Genomic DNA, 21,058 nt, shown 5'->3' with positions numbered 1-21,058 from the left:
ATACATAGGTTGCAGAGGGGCAGGTGCTTTTAGAGGTTTCTGTGGCATTTCAGTGGCATAGCATTGCAAAGCGGCATCGGGGACAGGCCCCAGGGCACCTCTCTGCATCCAGCTCCTGGCTAAGCCGTCTTGCTGAACTCCCCCCCCCCGCCCCCAACTCCAACAAACCTTGAGTGCTTGCAGGTGATCAGTCCTGCAGAAAGTGGCCGTAGGAAGCAGTGGTGAGATGGCTGAAGTGGTGGGAAGGGGACAGGAAGTGGCAGAAGGAAACAGTGGTGAGGTGTGGGAAGTGATGACAAGGCAGCAAGGGAGTGGAGGGCAGCAGTGGCAGATTGCGCCCCTAAGAATTTTGTGCCCAGGGCATCTGCCTCTGTGACCCTGCCCATGCTACGCCACGGGTTTCTTTGCAGCCCACCTACAGGAAAATATGGTGCTTCGGCCCTGATTAAGAGTAATAAGGCTAGGAAATCTGCCCTGAAGCAATCAAAAGACTGCTAATTAGTTTGACCAAATATTTGTTCAATTTATATTCTGGTTGCATCTAACATGCAGCCATCTTACAGTGCTGCCCATGAAGCAAATATTTAGCATACTCAAGGTGCCATACAAAGAACTGCTATTTTAACCATATACTTACAAAACACAAGTCTGCTGCAACCCTGTAAACAGTCCTTGGAAGGCAGGTTTCAGTTTTACCAAAGCCAACTAATTTACTGTGTTCTCAAATATACCATACCACTGCTCGTAGAAGACAAAGCTTTATTTAACAACATTCAAGTATTAAAATGCTATAAAAAATATAGGTGGAAATTGCAGAGACAATAATTATGGCTGTCTCCGGTCTGTCTTAATACAGACATAATTGGCTTTCAGTTACAAAGTTCATTAGGGAAATGCTTGTAGAACACACAAGTGGTTTTAATATGTGCATGCTGCATCATTTCAAAGATTGATGATGGCTTTGCAAGAGAAGCAGGTACCTATAAAAGGGCCTGCTTGAGCATTTTTGTCCACACCCCACTGTGCTTCTGACAGCTTCCGGTTCAACCAAGGAGATGTGAACTGATACAGAAGGAACCCCCTGGTTCTAATCAACCAAATATTCAAGACAATTCAACAGCAGTCTCTGTCCTTCTTTCCCCAGACCATTGTTACTGTAATACTGGCTGCAGATCTGAACTGGAACACCTCCTCTTTTATGCATGTAAACTGTTTAAAGTAAGACCAGCACAGGGACTTGTAATGTAAAGAATGAAGAATCGCTAGTTGTACGCCTTTATATGTGGAAGAGTTCTCCCCACTCCTGTAATCGGGGCAAACCCCAAAAGACTTAGACATTTTGCTGGATTCGGGTTACTGTAAACAACAGACACGACCCTACCAATTTTAAGTACTGCAGAATTACTGCTTTAGATGGAGAGACTGAAAAAACTGTAAGGTACTTATGACTGGATGTATGCCCAATATATTTGATGTGTTGATATATATCTAATAGTCAACATGGCTCATCTGCAGATATTTAAAGCTGGAGCACAGGGGCCAAGTTGGCAGAAGACAGGCATTTTTTTCAAGCTTGCGGGATCTACTCACGCTTGCAGAAAAATCTGAAAAATTATAAGCCAGGGAGAGAGGTTTAAATCCCTCCCCAAAGACAGGAATGCTAGTTTGGGCATATGTAGAAGAAGGGAGGGAGGAGTCACTCCAGTATGCACAATGGGACCCCCAGCACCAGGGGCAGCTCTGGCGCTGCCACCACCTCTCAGACTCCTAGGGAGGTAGACCCCTGCTTCAACTGCATCACAGGACTAATGTGAACAGACAGGATTCTGCCAAGTGTGGTAAGGGGGGGAATGGTGGAATGGCTATGTAGAGATGTGCAGGGGAGAGGGCAAACAGCCCAGCAGACACAGCACTAGTAAGAAGGGAAGGGAAGCAGAGTGGTCCCACTGAGTGAAGGACAGACGGGCGGTAAGAAGACTAGTGGGGAACGCGATGGATGGGGAAAACGGTGAACAGGCAGGCAAGGCAGCAAGCAGGTCAGCAAGAACCCCCCATTCTGTGAGTCTGCCTGTGAGATGAGATGTGGGAGTGCAAGCTGAGGGCAGGTGTTGATTTTGAGGGAACTGAGGATGAGGTGGAGAAGGGGAGGAAGGATGGGTTCCTCCCCACTCAGTGAACGTTGTGTGTTCCTGCTTGTGTGTTTGCGTGTGCATTTTTGTAATAGAATTTTTAAAAAACCTGGTGCATCAGTTTCTGTCCCCCATCCCCGATGGTTAATCTTCCAGAAGAACAACGTTCCATTTTTGGAACAACCCTTTCGTATGCAGGGAATTGCTTTCTGTGAGAAAGTTCAAATCATTTCACAAAAACAACTGCACAGTTCAAACTGACATTACATACGGAAGATGTTTAGATGAATATTGTCCACCCCTTTGCAGATTTCCTTGTAGGATTGCTCTCAGGATAACCTGTTGTCCCTTTATAGTGTCATGTCTTTATAAATTAATGCAATTTAGGCTGTATGTTCATTTTCCTCATCTATGAGAATCGCTTCATCATTACACGGGACTTGTCTGGAGAAACTGTATACCATAGATGTAGTAGAAGAAACCTTCCTTTGGTACAGGAACCAGAGAAATGCTGCAGAGACTGATACAATGACTGTTGAAGTTATTAATAAGACTGTTGTCCAGATTTTACCTGAAACAAAAGATTTATCCTATCAAAAAAATGCAAAGATTGTGCCCTCCGGGCTCTATTCTGTTATACTTAAAAGCACATTTAGCATTTCCTGCCAGACAAGCTGTATCTCTTAGCTTTATTTTTCTTTACGTTTGACAGTCTTTTCCATTCCACAAGCTGCTGTGGAAAGCCAAAGTACAGCTTAGCATCCACATTCCTGAATAGCTCAGTTAACTTTTAACCAATTTCTCATGAAGTGGGTATTTCTGAGAGTGGTAAATTGTTGCTGATGTGCAAGATGAGAAAGCATGTGAGGCCACTAAAATGTTACAGTGTTCCTTTTATTTTATTGTGTTTCTCCTACATTACCTTGTGCTACCACTCTGAGTAAGTAGCTGAAAGTTCTCTACAAAGGAGACTCCACTCATCCTTATGATCAGCTCTCCTTTTTAACTGTGCTTGACCTTTTTGATGCTGCACAATCAGCACCAAAACAGGACAATATTTCTATTTTTAAAAAAGCCTATCTGGCAGCAGCAAATTCCCAGCTTACTACTAACTTCTGATAAAATAAAATAATCTAAAATCAGAAAAACTATGCCCTACATCACCCACCAAAGCCTACTAAATAGGACTAGTGGCATATCTAGAAAGAGATAATGTATAGTAATATAAGTGAACATATCTAGTTTTTCTTCAAAAATTGTCCAATGATTTAATATTTTACAGCTACTATTGACATGTTAACTTTACAACCATTGTGTGAGTGAAGTTATGCCTGGAATATAAGCCCGCACTATAACTCACATCAAGTCAAGACCCAAGAGTCAATTCATGCTCCTTCTGAATTCGGATAAGCAAACGTGCCCAAATACACAGGCAGCCTGTAAATTGTGATCAATATTAACAGAAAGAGCCACTGTGGAAGTTGGGGGCCCCAAGGCACATGCTAAATTATGTGCTTATGGTTCATAATTGATAAGCTGCAGGCGTGTTTTAGTATCCTGTGAGATGCAAAAGGACCTGGTAGGAAAAGCAATTTGAGCTGTGACACTGAGCACATTTATGTAAGTCTCACTGCTGTGTGGCATTCAACTTGCTTAGGTGTCAGGTGTAGATTCAGTGTTGAATTGCATGATAATTGCTGTAATTTGCTGTTTTCTTGTGGGGATCATTCAAGAAAAAACAACCAATCTCAGTAACCGGAAGAAAACATTGCCTTTAAATTATCTGTGCCAACTTTCCTAGACTTTGTCTTAATCTCTTAATAAAAATGAAAAATGAAAAAAAAAAACATTGCCTTCTCAAAGCTCAACTGTAAACAGCACGAAGAAGAAAAGTTGGATTTATATCCCTCCTTTCTCTCCTGTAGGAGATTCAAAGGGGCTGACAATCTTCTTTCTCCCCCCCCCCCCCACAACAAACATCCTGTGAGGTAGGTGGGTATGAGAGAGCTCAGAGGAACTGTGACTAGCCCAAGATCACCCAGCTGGCATGTGTTGGGAGTGCATAGGCTAATCTGAATTCCCCAGATAAGCCTCCACCACTCAAGCAACAGAGCAGGGAATCAAACCTGGTTCCTCCAGATTAGAGCACACCTGCTCTTAACCACTACACTGCTGCTCCCACCCATCGATGGATATTTTTCATTTATTAAAACATTTCTACCCCATTTTTCCTCATGGTACAAGTTGGCTTACAATAATAATTTTAAAAAATCCCTTCTAAACCAAAATCGAACAACAAATCCTAAATATTGTCCTATCACTGCGTTATAGAAATTGTTTGTAACTGGATTTATTGCCTGAACAGTAAAATTCAGGAGTGAACGACTGTTGTAGAGTGATGATCGTGCACTATTTCATGATGGATAAATATAGCCTGAAAGGAAAAGATAAGACTACACTCACCTGGCAAATATTTGAGTTCATACGCAGCTGGAAACATGCATGAAAAAGAAAGACAAACATGAATGTGCATTTAACATTAGCATTGTTGTACTTAATGCTATAACAGATCAAAGCAGTATCAGGGTGGATCCAATTATCAGTCCGCAAAAGGAAGGGGCGTTTGCAGATCCTTCTTGCATCCCCGTTTCTTAACAGTTCTTTCAACCCTGGAGACATTTATTCTCGGTTGTACAAGACTTGCATGGAGTAAAGTCTGCTCTGGGGAGAGGGGAAGGGATGAGATTGTGCTCATTCGTCTGTTGGCATAGCTGTGCTGATAAGAGACAGGAGAGGAATTTCACCCCTGAGTCCCTCCCTACTCGATCCATATGGCTGTTATTTGAAGAGTGTCCTGCCTAGAACATTGTTTCGTGGCTTGCTTTCTTTACTCTGACATATTCTAATGCTAGTATAATTATAGGCCATCCTTTTCAAATACCTTCTTTAAAGAATCTGCCCATTGCTTATTATTTATATTATTTCAGTTACTGCTCCACACTGCTGGTTTCTGTAATTAATTACAAAGAGATGCAAGGTTAATTCTAAATCCTGAGTACTGACCTCACCACTCTGCAGATTCTGAGGAATATATGGAGCTTCTGAACGGACAGGTTTTCCAAGGGACACCAGTTCTGGCCATAGAATCAGACTAAATGAAACAGTCTCTGCATTTAAGGGCAAGTTCCTCTGTATGCAAGAAGTCCTGTGCACCTATCAGAGCTTTTCTTTGTTGAAGGCACTGAAATCAGTATGTCTTAATTGCATACAGCAGGATGTGAGCAGAAGCACTTATTACTTTATAATGATTAGTCTTACGGTCCTTAAGAAAAGAATATATTCCAAACAGCCATTTTTGCAGCCAAGCAACTCCTCTGGTTTTCCAAGGGTTTTTCTATAACTAACCATCTCATCAGAAGCACTGAAGTAAGTTTGCAAATATATATTCCTGATAGTGGCATGCCGTCTGTCGGAACAAATGGACTAACACAGGGAGTTGTAAGACGTTTGCAGTTTTGCAGCTTGTGTGGTCCTGTCCACATTCTTCAACATGAAACATTGCCGCTTATTCTTGGAAATGCCTGCCACTTATCTGAATGATAAACTGGGTGGATTAGATTGCTGTATTTTCTAATTGTAGAGTGTGGTTTCATTTATCTCTGTTTCTCATTAACTTTCAAGGCACGTTATCTGGATAACTAATACTAAAGAGACCTAGAAGATACATGAAGAGAAGCCACAAGAAAGAGAAAATCATATTTCCCCTTCCCTTTGCTCCCCCATTGCTCTTGTTACCTGAAGCCCCACCCTATCTCTGCCCCCCCACCCCCGCACTGCTGTCATCTCCAACTTCCTACTGCCATTTGCCTCCTTTCTCCCCTCTGCTTTCTGCTGTATATACATCCATTTCTTCCCCACCCCTCTCTCTGCTGGGTGGATATAATTTTACTGCCAAGTCACAGCTGTTTTATGGGGTTTTCAAGGCCAGAGTCATTCAGAGGTGGTTTGCCATTGCTTTCCTCTGCATGGGCTGGGAGAGTTCTGAAAGAATTGTGACTGGCTCAAGGTCACCCAGCAGGCTTCATGTAGAGGAGTGAGGAACTGAAGCCGTTCTTCAGATTAGAGGTCACCACTCTTAACCTCTAGAGGAAGAAGAGTTGGGATTTAAACCCAACCTTTCTCTCCTGCAAGGAGACTCAAGGTGGAATCCAAGTTCCTTTCCCTTCCTTTCCCCACAACAGACACTTTGTGAAGTAGGCGGGGCTGAGAGAGTTCTGAGATCCTGACTGAGATCTGAAGAACTGTGACTAGCCAAGGTCACCCAGCAGGAATGCAGGAGTGTGGAAGGAGACCATGATGGCTCTGTATCTCCCTGCTACCACTTGCCTATATTCTGTTACACAGAAAGATGATGGTAGGGTATATTCCTCTGCTACAGAACACAGCATGCCGAATGTTCTTTGTTGTAGAATGCTCCACCTGGTGCCTACCTAACCCTGTTCCCTCCATCTGGTTGAAAATAAAAATACATTTTGACATAAATGCTCTTGTATCAAAGTACCATGTTCAATAATGCACAAAATAATGGTTTTTGACAAAGGCAGAATGTAAAAATGAATAATTCTCACATTCATTTGGAACTATATTCTAATGCGGAAGCATACAATTTTCTCAACTGCTGCACCTCAACTGGCCAAACTATTGTCTTTCTGTGGAACAGAGTACAGTTCCTTCACCTGGTCTTGCTGTTTCCTTTCCTTCCTTTGTTCCACCATATTTTCTTCCTCATTCCTGGGTGATATTGGGTTTTTTTTTGGTGTGATAACTGCACATGGACAGCTTTTTGTTTTTTCTGTAAATCCAATTTTATTATTAAAAATATTTTCCTGGAAATCTAGTCCTGGTTGGCCCAACTGTGCATCTGTGAAATCTAGTCATTCATGGCATGAGGAAGACATGACTCATACATACAAGTGGCTTCACAAAGGATCTCAGTCAGCGGGAGATGTTCACAGCTGGTTTTTCTCCATCCTCCTGATATAGTGTGCATTGTAGCACATGTGTCCAGGAGCTCATTGCTGTTTCCTTCCTCCAACCAGTTTGTAAAATTTACTTTAGATTCATCGTACCATTTGAAAACATCATCTGCAATAACAAGTTGGGGGAAAAAAACCTATGGTTTAAAAATGTACTTTGGTTCAAAAGATGGTCCAATCTAAATACCCATTTTAATTACTTGACAACTAAAGCATCATTCTGAAACTCGCTGAAACTATGCTCCTGTTGCCATGAATAATCTGCTGCTGTAATAAGCTAATGGCACAGTTATCACGTCCCATCAGAATAGCCCATGTCATTGTGAGTGATCATTGCTATTTCTATGCATCTCTTGCCTTCTTCCACTAGGGACCTCAAGGCCAATTCCATAGGATTCCCAGGAGGTCTCTTATCCACACACTTCAACAAGATTCTCATATCATGGGCCCTCCAACCATTGCCAGGATATCATCGCAGGAGACTGCAATAGCTATTTTTTCACCTGTACTGGGAAGAGGTTCTGGGTCTGCTGAAAGGACTCCATAGTTCAGTGCAGAACATATGATTTGCATGCAGGAGGCCCCCCTGGTCATGAAGCAGAACTTAGAAAGACAACAGATACCTTGGAAAGCTACTGCCAATCATAGCAGTTAATGTTCATCTAGGTAGGTTAACATTCCAATGCAGCATGAGGCCACTTGAGTTGATCTAGATCAGGAGTCACCAGCCTGATAACTAATGAGCAACCCGTTAGAAACCACAATCTTCTAGGCAATAGGTTATTATTCCATTCCCACTCCTCCCTTCAGTTCAATAACAAAATAACAACTTTCACTCTCTTGTTTTGTCTACACCCTTGTAATTTTTTGGTTCTCAAAGATTCTCTACCTTGTGGACCAAACACATACTCAACCCCAGGGAAAAGGTGAGCAGTTGCAAATGAAAGGCCATTTTTGTGTTGATTTCAATACATCTGGAAAGCTTCAAAAGTCTTCGGCTGATTCTGCATGGGCCAAAAACAGCGGTGTGAAAATGGTGTGAAAACACTGTTTTAAACCCTTTTACACCATTTTCACACCGCTGTTTTTGGCCCATGCGGAATTTGCCTTAGATGGAGAGATAGAAGAGAACTCTCCACGAGGAAGTCATTCTTAAATTGAGACATATTTTCAACAAGATTTAATTCAAGGCCAGCCTGCATCTCTACTGGAATAGGAGACACTTACCATCGGTATCGAAATACATGCCCAATGAAATATATTCAGGACCATGCCAATGGGTGTGGAAGGCATTCAAGATAAAAGCGTTTTCCTCTTTACTGTTTATGCTAATGATGCTGGCTCCAGAGGCTGCAAATGAAAGAGAAAAACTAAAGACCATCAAATTCCAGCACTTTTGTCAAATATTAGTTTAAAAACAGAGCGCAAAAAGAGCTGGTGCAGGTAACGATACTTAGTATGTGTTTGCTCCCATCAAGCTAAGCTGAGGCATAATCTTGTAGTTGGTTACGCACAGTTAAATCCTGCTGCTTTCTGAGAGAATTATACACACATAACCAGCCATAGGCGTGTAGGCGTCTAGGTTTAAAGACACTAAACACATTCACTCAGAAGTATGTCCCACTGTGATGAGCAGATATCCGTAGCGATTATGAGCGCTACGCAGTTAGTGAGTCTGATTTCTAACTACACAGCAGAACAGCAATAAGGCTTTTCACAAAGCATTTGGACAACCTATAATTGGGCTAGATTAGTGGTTCATAAACTGTGTTGCGGGGAACCCTGGGGTTCCTCGGAGGTTTCCTAATGAGAAAAAAAATCAGCAGTGGGGAGAGAAGTTTGCCTGAAAACTAGTTTGCCTGTTCACCACCAATCATACCCTGCCTACTGCAGCTCCAGAAAAGTGTTTGGTATTCCTTAAGTTAATTTATCTGTTCCTGTTAGACAACAGTGAGTTCCTATGGTGGTCCAGATGAACTGATCCCAGAGCATGCCAGAAAACCTTTTGCAACGTATTTGAGGGGCGCAGGTTGGCCCCAGTGCACGCTCAGAGGTTCCTCCATTGATATCAGTAATGTAACCAAGCCTTCTGAGCTTGGCCAGTCAAGTCACACTGCTTTCTTTACTGAGAAAGTTAGACAGATGTTTAAGATCAAACAGAATTACAGTTTGGCAACAACACGTTCACATACAATAACAAAGCGACTTCTAAATACTCGCTGAAGACTATAGCATAGTTGTTCTTGAGGCCTTAAGTTGCAAAACATAAGCAAAGTTCTCTCTGGCAGAAACCAGGAGGGAGAGACTAACTATTACACCGAAGACTCATTATGGAAAATACTGGCCATAGTCTGATGACCCCTCTCAACCAATCCTGGGGCTGCCAAACTTTCCAGGCTTGGAGCAAATTGCCCCTTCCCAACTGGAAGTTTTCTCAGCTTCATCAAATACTCTAATTAGAACCAGACTGGGAAAACCTCCTTGAAGATAACAATAACCAAAAAAACCCCCCAAACAAAACAACCCCTCCACCCCACCCCCCCAAAACATTCTGTTCCTGGGTGGGCTTGTGGCTAGCCAAACTTGGACGATTCTCCCAAGATGGATGCTTTCTTGACACTGGCAATACAAAGTTTGAAAACGACTGGTGTAAACTATTAAATAGCAATTGTACCCACCCTCTTTACTCCAGATGTCCCTGAAGACAAAGCTTCCTAAAATCAATTTAATCAACAAGTTTTGCAGTGGTCGGGTTGATTACCAAGAAGACAGGATGGGCAAAACTGAATCATATTGTACCCTGAAGCTTCCAACAAAAGTTAATACTGCTTCAACCATCTACTTTTCTTATCAGTATAATGCAATTATATTTATAATCACAATTATACATCAGAAAAAGATGTTAGTACAGTCAGTTGAGGTGCAGCAGATTGAGAAAATTTTATGCTTCCACATTAGAACATAGTTCCAAATGAATATGAGAATTATAATTCATTTTTTTCATACTGTTTTTGTCAAAACCATTATCTTGTGCATTATTGAACATGGTATTTTGATACAACAGCATTTACAGTTCATTGAGCATTCTGCAACAAAGAAGGTCCAGGATGTTGACTTCTATGGCGGAGGAATATACAACCTTACTAACATCTTTTTCTGAGACAGACTATGCAAACTGTGATTAAAGATGTGCAAGTAGCCCAGCCATCCTTGACACATCACAACAGACTGCACACCTCTTGAGTGAATCAGCAAGGGGATGGGGTTCATGCAGAGGTGGGATCCAGCAGGTTCTCACAGGTTCCCGAGAGTAGGTTACTAATTATTTGTGAGTGCCGAGAGGGGGTTACTAATTGGTGATTTTGCCACGTGATTTTTGCCTTAGTTATGCCCCTCCTCTCAGCAGTAGCGCGCAGAACTTGAAGCAGTCTAGCAGGAGGCACTGGTGAGCGTGGCAGCCTGCGCCTGCGTGCATTCGTTTCCTGCCCAAGGACAGCGCAGTGGCTGTGTCCTTGCCACAGCCCTGCCCAGGAATGCCCCGCCCCCGGAATGCCCGGCCATGCCCCCCTCGTGCCCCACCCAGCCCCATTGGCGCTATGCCACAGTTTGAATCCTACCACCATGGAACCTGTTACTAAAATTTTTGGATCCTACCACTGGACCGTTCATGGAAGACACAAGGATGGCATTACCTTCACAGAACTCTCTAGCATCATCAATACTCTCCAACGTTGTGTGAAGTAAGGCGTAGCAATTACTTGCAAATGAAATCCAAGAGGAAGAAGGGCATGCTGCACAGGAAAAGGAAGCACAGTCACTATTTTTACCATCCTCTCTGTATGTAAAGTGCTGTGAAGTCATTGCTGATTTATGGCGGCCCCATAAGGTTTTTAAGGCAAGAGATGAACAGAGGTGGTTTGTCATTTCTTGCCTTTGCCTAGCAACCCCAGAATTCCTTCATGGTCTCCCATCCTGAGCACTATCCATGGCCAACCCTGCTTAGCTTCTGCTCGCCGGGGCCATCCAGGTCAAGGCAATTACATGCCTACTGATTAATAATAGCAATACTGTTTATACAGCCAACTCCAAGGCACTGGTGTCCAAGCTGCTTCAGGAGATAAAATAAAACACAATTAGCACTCCAGTTATTTATACAAAATGAGGACTATTGTTCAATAATTGAACTTCTGCAACAGTCACACTAAATTTAGCCTGAAATGAATGAAATAAAAGTGGCCAAACTGTTAGGATGTGGGTTTTAGTTCAGGTCTTGAACTCTAGGTGGTTCCCAAAATGTTTATTCTCAATTCTAATGTTTTAAAGAGTACTTTTTGATGCGAAAGAATAAATATTCATTTAATAGATATGCATATCAGATTAAAATTAAGATATACATCAAATCACACGTCATTCTTCCCAATATATATTGCACTGTATTCATTTCCAGACCAGTATGTAAAGTATAAGTTTGCACCCATGAAAGTTTGTTTAACTGAAAGGAACTCCACAGTTCAATGGGACTTTCTGATCAGTGTGCTTCAGAAATGAAGCCTTGTTTCCATATTCTTAAACCAAAGTATTTCACTGGTTCCTCCACTCAGAACAAATGTTGCTTCTGCTCAAAACATGCATCAAATCAGGATTGTTTGCCACACTTTTCAGTCTGGGACTGGACAGCCATTGGAAATAATACCAGGAAACACTGTGAGAATGACTTGTTAATATGTATCATCAGAGACGTAGCAAGGGGGAAAGTGCTCAGTGCACTGGTGCATCCTCTGCCCCCACCCCGCAATGCTCCTGCCCCCCACCCCGGAACGCCCTTGCCACACCCCCACAGAGGCGCGGGCCCGGTATGCCGCGGGGCCCCCTGTCCCCTTGGAGCTATGCCTCTGTGTATCATGATTATCAAAAGTTACCGTAATATCTTAACTTGGGTTTACATGCCTCAAATTTACTTTAGAAATAAAAGATTTACAGCAGTGTAACAGTTCAAGCATTACATCTTCTCTATTTCTTCTGGTAACTATCAATTGGTATAAGTCAAGCATGCAAGCCAGAAACAGAATTGAAGAGTACTGTTGAAGGCTTTCATGGCCGGAATCATTAGGATGTTGCGGGTTTTCTGGATTGTATGGCCGTGTTCCAGTGGTATTTTCTCCTGACGTTTTGCCTGCATCTGAGCTGGCATCTTCAGAGAATTAAAGAGGCTCAATCCTCAAAAATTTAGAGGAACTGAAAGAAATGCAGTGCTTCTCAGAAAATCAGTCGGTTCAGAACTGAAAGCACATTCTCAGCTCAGCTGAACAGATACAGCAGTTCCTCATCAAAACCAACGAGCAACTTAGACTTCCAGCTTCTGGCACCACGAATGGCTGCTGCTCTCCTGAAGGAGAGATGATCCTGTTGTCTCTTTTCCGATTGGATGTTGTTTATGAGCGACTGTAACCCCATGGATTCAATGGAGCTACAAGAAAGGTGCTGTGTTCTGGAAAGATGGGAATGAAGGGGTGAGGGGCACTGGGTGAAACACAAAATGAGGGCCATTTCAATCCCAGCCCTACCAGACCAAATGCAGAGAATTAAATTGATGTTAGTATCCATGCAGAGAGATATATCAGAAATGAAAAATAAGATTGATAAAGTTGATAGATGCCTGGAGGACATAACACAAATAAAGAAAGAGATTAAAGGTCTGACTAGGGATTTGCAAAAAGTTTCAGATGACTCAGAAACAAAACTGGAAGTAAACCAGAAGGAAGTACAACACCAAGCTGAAAAAAATCAATTGATCTGGAGTTAAGACCAATTTGTGTTGAGGAGTTCGTGCCCTGCCAGAATTAAATGGAAAAGATCTGTGTAAGCACTTTGAACCAGAGCTAGCAAAATAGATGTCTCTTCCTGTTCCAGAAATGCAAGCAAAGATTGATAAAATATACTGTGTGAAATCACTTGCTGCACAAAAGAAAAAGGTACCCCAAGACTATGTGATGTACCTGACATTAAAATCAACAAAAGAAGATATACTTTGCATGCATTTTAAAAAGAGAATGCAGTATGTGGTGCAGGACTTGATGATTATGAAGGAGAATCCACAGGAGATATTGGTGAAGAGGAAAGAATACAGGTTCCTCATAGAGGAGATGAAGAAGAATAAACATTTCCTTTAGATGGTGGCTACCAGAAAGACTGGTCTTCACCTTCAATGGAACTCAGTAGAAGATCTTTGATATACAAGAAGCAAGAAAATTCGTCAGCAAGACTAAAAAATACTTTTAAAGGATAGTATATCAAGATAGAAAAGTTAGGTTTAGAAAATACGATGGAAGGGAGAGTCATTGAAATTATTTACAAAATATATTCAAAAAATAGAAGAGGTTATTTAGCAGACTAGGAAGAGCAATAAAATACATACGAATGTGTGGATATGTAGTAACAGAATTCTAGATAAAGAGGTAATGGTATAAAGTAGATTTTGTATGCAAGTATCTGTAATCAGGTTGAGATCTGAATAACGCCAATTAAAATACCAAGGGTGCGTTTTACAATGATTCAGTAGAAATTAAACTAAGAAGTATATCCACCTAATCTAGTGCTAAAGGCTAAAAGGCAATTCTATCTATAAAAGATTGTTTGTTTACAGTCACAAAAGAATGTCTCGGTACTGCATGCAGAAGGTCAGTTTCAATATTTGAAATCTCCAGTTAAAAAGGATCAGTCAGTAGGTGATATGAAAGATCTGAGTTTCAGCAATCACTGACCAAAGGTTTTATTGTATTCCCTTGGAAAAACAAAGATGGATAACATATGTTCAGGGCAAAAAGCAGATGGTATATTTAATTAACATTGAAAATAAAAATTAATTTGAAGTATCACAAACAATTTAACTGTACTTTCTGTCCTGTTGCATATGGCAAAATCTTAAGCACGTGTTGTCCTTTGATTTATAAGCATGCTGAAAATCTGCGCCAGGGCTCTCTGGCCTTTTTGAGCCTGTGAGCATCTTTTATAATTCTGGCACAATATAGTGGGCACACATCTGCAAAATGACTGCAACAAAATGGCTGCTGCAGGAGGCAGAGCCGGTCGCAATGTGGCTCCCAGAGCTTACCTTCAATCACACAGTGAATATCTTTGCGTCGTGGCGGCAGATGTTGCCAAAGCAATGATTCTAAACATGTGCACAATCTATCAAATCTCCAATGGACAAACAGAAGACTTCCTGAGCAAAAATCCCACCTGGCCCCACTTTGCTAAAACACTTGCTGGGTATCAAGAAAGGTGTTTGGTGGGAACCATGACTTCCATGGGCACCACGTTGGGGACGGTGATCTATGCAATGCTCAAATTAGTGTGGGGCTGGGTCCCTACCTGTTTTGATGCTCCCCTTAAATACTATTTTAGAAGATTTCAGAGACAGGGGCATTCCACTCCCTTTCTTCTGCTTGAATATCTCCACCATTTTCATCATAGTTATGTGCCTGGCCAGGAGCAGGACTGTCTGGTATCCATCTCTGCATTGCTTTAAGTTCTTCAGGTCCATTAATATTACGATCCCCATGTGGCACTTCTCATGGTTGTCCGCCTGTCCCCCGCATGCGGTGAGATACCCCTCCCTCCCAGTCATCAGCCTCTTGCCACAAGACTTTACCACATGCACTGGCTAAGGAAACTTTCCAGTTGGGTGTAAGGTGGCTCACTAACTGCTTTAAAATTTCCCTTCTGTTTGTGGCATCCAAAAGACCCTCAAGGGAACAATGCACATTCTTGAACAAGAGGGGAGTGAGCTAGAAAGGATGCGTGAGGGCGGGGGAGTGGGGCCTCATTCAAATGGGATGGAATACTACATTCTTTTTCTCAGGAGGGGGCAAAACCTCCGACCCAAAAGGAATGCTTAGGCTAAACTGGCCTCTTTTCTTAGTGAAGATCCAGAATGAGGGATAAAAGCAATAAACAATTTCCTTAAAATTATGTTTTTGCATTAAAGAGGATGGATCCGCTCCCATAGCCTTATAAATCTGAGAGGAATCTGAGGAATTTTCCTGCTGATATAGTCTGTGCTCAGTCAATGCACTGGTTGACCTATAGAATGGGGAAATAATCTGGGTAACTGACACAATTGCACCTAGACACTCCTTCAAAGGTCAAAGAGCTGAGGTTGATGAAAAGACAATGGCTAGAATGACAATGGCTAGAATGACAGTGGAGAGAGACTTGGGACAAATCTGATAGGGCCCAGGCTAGAGCTCATTTGAAAGCCTACTCCGTGGTAATGACGGTGGTGGCAAAGGAGAAATACATTTCAGCCACCATTACATTCACACAGTGTAGACCTGCAGAGGTCATCCAGGTGATCGGGGCCTATTGGGTTCTGGCCAATAGGAAGAGGTGGACTTCTCTGTAGCCCACCGTGATCATTCTAAGTAATTTGTGGATAAAACTTCTCCAACTTTAGCAGCAACAGGATCAGATGGTCCAGTGTGCCGATTTGTCCAGTTGTGTGGGATACCTTTCAGCATGTAGAGTTTAAGGATGTGGATAGGATTCTGGCAAGTTTGAGACCTACCACCCTTGTCCCTCCTGGTTGCTTAAATCTGCCGGGGAGGGAGGGGGGGGGGGGCTGGAGGACTGGATCTAGGAGACAGTTAATGCCTCCATGAGAGCCAGGGTGGTTGCTCCTTCCTAGAAACAGGAAGTGGGGTGTCAATACTAAAATAAATTTACTCTGCACCCAGGAGAGTTGAGTAACTTCTGTCCAGTCTCAAGTGTACCATTCTTGAGCAAGGTGATTGAACAAGGGGTGTACTGGTATAATGTTACATCAGTTTCACAATTAAAGGGTGTTTCAAATTTTAAAAATACCTTGGTAATGTGATCAGGGAGGAGACAGGAATGGTTGTTGTGCGGGTTGAGAGCATAGAACATGAAGGAAACCCATCATGTGGAAACCCTATGTCAGTGATGGCGGACCTTTTCGAGACCAAGTGCCAAAACTGCAACCCAAAATCCACGTATTTATCGCAAAGTGCCAACACACCAATTTAACCTGAATACTGAGGTTTTAGTTTAGAAAAAAGGGTTGGCTCTGAGGCATGGATTACGCAGGAGTAAGCTTGGTGGTAGTCGGTGGCTTTGCTTTGAAGCAACCGTGCAACTCTTCCAATCGGTAAATCACGACCCTAGGAGGGTTTACTCAGAAGCAAGCCCCATTGTCAGCAACCGAGCTTACTCCCAGGTAAAGGAGTTCTTTGCATGAGTTCTTTGCATGAGCTTTAGTTCTTTGCATGAAGATCAGTGGGGTTTAACAGTGCTTAACAGGGTTACCTACACTGCTTCCCCAAAACTTGGTCTTAGGTTTAATGCTAATAATCGAGCCCAGTGGCCCAGGCCAGCCTAGATGTGGGGGAGGGCACTCAGTTTGTGCGTGCCCACAGAGAGAGCTCTGAGTGCCACCTCTGGCACTCGTGCCATAGGTTCGCCACCACTGCCCTATGTCAGTGCTCTATCAGTGACAATGGCTTAGAATTCTGATGTTGTTCCAAATGGGCACTCATGTGGGCCTGATTGGGAAAGAAGGGGGGGGGGAGCATGATGCAGGAAAACACTAGCAAGGCTTTGTTCTCCATTGTAGCAGTATCTTAATATTTCACACATTTTTAATACTTCATAAATGTACCTTCTCACAATGGAATTATGGAGCAGGAGGAAGGGGGCGTTTCACTCCTTTTTGTGTGCCCTCACGTCACAGTTTATGGCAATCCTGTAGGGTTCTCAAGGCCCAAGAGGTGATTTGCCATTGCCTGCCTCCACGTCACGATTCTGGTATTCCTTGTAGGTTACCTATCAAAATTTTAACCAGGGTCCACCCTGCTTAGCTTCTTATAGCTGACAAGATCAGGCCGGCCTGAGCCTAAGTAGGTCTGAGTGCTTACTCTTACAAACATTATAACAGACGTCTGAGCTGCAAAAATCAGCAGTTGGAACTTTACATATCATGGAGCTAATGACTTATCACCCACTAACAGCTGCAGATAAAACCTGTTCAAACAAAGTTGCGGGACCAGTTCAAAACATGCTTTCCAGTTAGAACTGGCAACCTTTCATATTTCTAGGGGGGCAAACTGAACTGCACTAGCCTTATTGACAAAGGACTGTAGCTAGGAAAATACTGTATCTTCAGATGTAGTGTCATGTACATTCACTCCAATTGTGGCCCTCCCATTGTTTTAAAAATAAACAACCCTAATTGAGCTCACCCTTGTGATTAAAACTTTCATAAGTAGGCCCCAATTTCACATCATCACATTTCTGTGCTATACAAACTGGACTGTATACGTGCTCCCACTCATCATTTAGGTTTGGGAATTCATATAAATGTGTTTTATGAAACAGAATTCCACTTCCAAACTCTATTAAGGCTTTCGCCATGTATCTGGAGGCTTTGTTTGTTTTGTATCTTGTTTCTCAACAGCAGTACATTGGCCAAATGGATCTCAAACAAAAAAAACTTCCCAGCACAACAGCTGGGAGAAAAAACAGGAAATTAATTTGCCGGTCATCTATTTAATCTGATTTCTGGAATGATGAAGCCTGGAAAAAACATAATGCGATTATATGCAGCATTCATTTGCTCATCAATGTTAACTGTCTTCATCTTTGGGCAGATAAATGAGACCCATTAACCTCCTGCTCTCATGAAACAGAACTAATGGTCATCTGGCCTATGGGTTGCTTTAAAAGAATCCTTTAAAGAAGAATTGCTTTAAAAGAATAGCCAATTTTCTAGTTTGTGCTAAATATAGCAAAAGTTTTCAAAGAGATATCAAGTGTCACATTTACAAATATATTATTCTATGCTGAAATTATTAAGCATATTATACTTTCCCTTTGCAATGGTACTGGTATATCTCCCAAAAGAGAAAAATCAATGGTACGGAATAAGATTACAGAACAAGGCTAATTTATCTAATGACTAAATGTGATAATAGATCCTTTAGGTGTAGTGGTAAAGCGTACAGATAATCTTTTGAAAAGAGTTCAGAGGAAACAAAACACAGGGCAGGAGTCCATTGTTTCTATTTCATTCTGAACCAAGAATATGTACAGCAGAGGTACCAGCATTCAAAGGGGGTGGGACTAAGATTAGGGGCACATGATTATGATTACTCATTACACGTCGTATTTACTTAAAGATGCACATTGTTGCTGATGCCTCCCTAGACTGTCCCTACTGTGCCTTTCACAGTGGCAAGCGAGGCAGATACCCAACAGGCAAAGAACTGCTTGCAGAGGCATTTACAGGGAAGTTTTCAACTCCTGAATTCCTCCCCCGTCATGCAACTATTGCAGCCACAAGAACTTTGCCATGAAAAGGGGGACTCTATTGTGGAAACGCTAAACTCTATGATTTTTTTTAAAAAAAATCAGATTCTGGGGCAGAACCTGGTTTCAATTAAGGGTGCAGCCCTGTGATTTTTAAAGCCCCCAACTAAGTAAACATCCTTCAAACTCCGCGCGTGCAATAATACACAGGCACGCCCTGGATTTAGGGGGCGGACAGGCCTCGCCGCAGGACGGGTGTTTGTAAGGGAAGCCAATTTAATGCCGGAGAGCGCCGTTGTTGCAGCCAGGCAGGAGGCAAAAAACGGACGGGCCGGCGGAGAAAGCCACCCCCAGCCAGGCATTCCCCGACCTAGCGGAGACCCCAAGCGGGCAGAAGGAGCTGCCTTACCGTCCGCTCCCGGGAAGGGCAACGCGACAGCCAGGAGAAGGCAAGCGCATGGGAGCAAGGGGCCGCCCATGGCCCAAGTAGGCTTCGTCGGGGCGGCTACAGGACCTTGAAATGGTGGCCGCCAGCAGCTCTCAGACGCCTCCCATTCTCGGCTAGTCGGAGGGGGCGGCCTTGGCCATTGCTGAAATGTTTAAAAGGCTTTCCGGCGGCGGGGAGGAAAGGCAGAAGAGAACTGGGAAGTTGAGCAAAGAGTCTGAAGTGAGAGCATCGGGAAAGCCTGATCGTTTCGCTGCTCCTTTGGTGCAAGGAAAGCGACAGGCCCCTGTTTATGAGCCCTTCATATCTGTGACAAGCAGAAACCCCCTTCCACACATGCAGAATAATACACTTTCAATCCACTTTCACAATTGTTTGCAAGTGGATTTTGCTATTCGGCTCAGTAAAATCCAGCTGCATAGTGGATTGAAAGTGCATTATTCTTCATGTGCGGAAGGGGCTTTAGATGACTGAGGATGGAACCCCTCATGAACAGGTTTATTTACTTTAAAACAATTATTAATAATGAACAAGTGGAGAACCCTTCATGAGTTTCGTTTTCTGTGGCATGCTTGTTAAAAGCCTCCTCAGGAAAAGCACGCTTCCAGGTTCCTTTTCCCTCCACACAGTTAATTCATTGCAGAGGTGTAGCTAGGGAAAAGGGAGCCCCGGGGAAAACCCTGAGTTTTGCGCCCCCCACGCCATATGGGCGGCCACCCTCCCCCACCACGACCAAACAATTTTTTTTCCACCAGGTCATCTCAAAGTCACCATCACATTATAGAACATGCCCCAACACACAAATCTGAACACACCCAAAGCTCCCTTGTTTAAACAACATTGAAAGTGATGCTATTTTTGGAGGGGATCCACCCTGAAACAGCATCACTATTAATGTTGTTTAAACTAGAGAGGCCAGATTCTCCTTTTAAATCCACCTTAAAGGGAGACTCTGGGCTCCCTAGTTTAAACAACATTGAAAGTGATGTTGTTTCAGGGTAGATTCCTCACGCCACCCCCCCACCCCCAAACAGCATCATTTTCAATGTTGATTGTTGTGGTTTTTCTGGGCTGCGTGGCTGTGGTCTGGTAGATCTTGTTCCTAATGTTTCACCTGCATCTGTGGCTGGTATCTTCAGAGGTGTATCACAGAGAGAAGTCTGTTATACACTGTGTCCAGACTTCTCTTATAACAGACTTCTCTCTGTGATACACCTCTGAAAATGCCAGCCACAGATGCAGGCAAAAGGTTAGGAACAAGATCTACCAGACATGGCCACACAGCCTGTAAAACCCACATCAACCAGTTGAATCTGGTTGTGAAAGCCTTCAACAATACTTTCAATTTTTTTTTAAATCTAGGGGGCCCAGATTCTCCCTTTAAATCCACTCCAAAGGGGGTGGATTTAAAGAGAGAACCTGGGAAAAATTTGAGGGTGCCTGACAGGGGAGCAATGTTTAAGCTAACAGTACCAAAATTTTAGGCTATCTTCAGGAGACTTTCCTGATGAAACCACCCAGGTTTAGTGAAGTTTGGTTCAGGGGGTCCAAAGTTATGGACCCTCAAAAGGGTAGCCCTGTCTACCATTAGTTCCCATTGGAAACAAAGGGGGATGGGAGCACCCCATTTGGGGGTCCATAACATTCGACCCCCTTAACCAAACTTCACCAATCTTGGCTGGTATCATCAGGAGTGTCACCTGACAATAGCCTGAAATTTTGGTGCTGCTAGCCTAAAAACTGCATGCCCTGCTGGCCGACAAAATAAAAACACTAAAAATACCCAATAAAATTAGAAATGAGCCCAAATTGTTCTGCTCCCCCAACCCGAAACCTCAAACTGACCATCGTGCTATTTTTCAACTGCGCCCTAGAACTCACTGTAATACTAAGGCAAGCCAGAGCCCTTACTATTTGGTTAACCCTAGCACTAACTGATCATATTGTATTTAATTTTTTCAGTCATAAATTCTTCCCAAAATTATAACAAAAACCCGAAACCTGAAACTGACCCTAGCACTATTATCAGACTGGGCCCCGGAACTCAACGTAACACTAAGTCAAGCCCGAGCCCCTGCCGTTGCCTTAACCCTAACTTATTATTTGTATTAAATTTTTTCCGTCAT

General features: G+C 42.9%; 1 protein-coding gene across 1 annotated transcript; it reads right to left on the bottom strand.

The window, feature by feature from the left end:
* Positions 1–742: 742 nt before the first annotated feature.
* Positions 743–19,075, bottom strand: CD302 (CD302 molecule). Its single transcript, XM_048485507.1, has 6 exons — positions 18,897–19,075; positions 10,858–10,956; positions 8,393–8,515; positions 7,101–7,274; positions 4,593–4,619; positions 743–2,700 (listed from the first exon to the last, which is right to left on the bottom strand). The coding sequence occupies exons 1-6, from the start codon at positions 18,964–18,966 to the stop codon at positions 2,513–2,515; spliced, it is 681 nt and encodes a 226-aa protein (XP_048341464.1). The 5' UTR covers positions 18,967–19,075; the 3' UTR covers positions 743–2,512.
* Between the last annotated feature and the right edge of the window lie 1,983 nt (positions 19,076–21,058).

Source organism: Sphaerodactylus townsendi, linkage group LG02 (assembly GCF_021028975.2).
Source record: "Sphaerodactylus townsendi isolate TG3544 linkage group LG02, MPM_Stown_v2.3, whole genome shotgun sequence".
Taxonomy (NCBI): domain Eukaryota; kingdom Metazoa; phylum Chordata; class Lepidosauria; order Squamata; family Sphaerodactylidae; genus Sphaerodactylus; species Sphaerodactylus townsendi.
Note: the sequence above shows the minus strand (reverse complement) of the source record. Positions and strands in the feature narration are given on the sequence as shown.

What these genes read in the sequence shown, in the direction of transcription:
- CD302 (XM_048485507.1), bottom strand. Translation starts at nt 18,966, where the DNA reads ATGGGCGGCCCCTTGCTCCCATGCGCTTGCCTTCTCCTGGCTGTCGCG. An exon ending in CATGTATTTCGATACCGATG is followed by an intron (nt 7,275 to 8,392) that starts GTAAGTGTCTCC and finishes TTGTTATTGCAG; the next exon opens with ATGATGTTTTCAAATGGTAC. An exon ending in GATCCTTTGTGAAGCCACTT is followed by an intron (nt 4,620 to 7,100) that starts GTATGTATGAGT and finishes GCATGTTTCCAG; the next exon opens with CTGCGTATGAACTCAAATAT.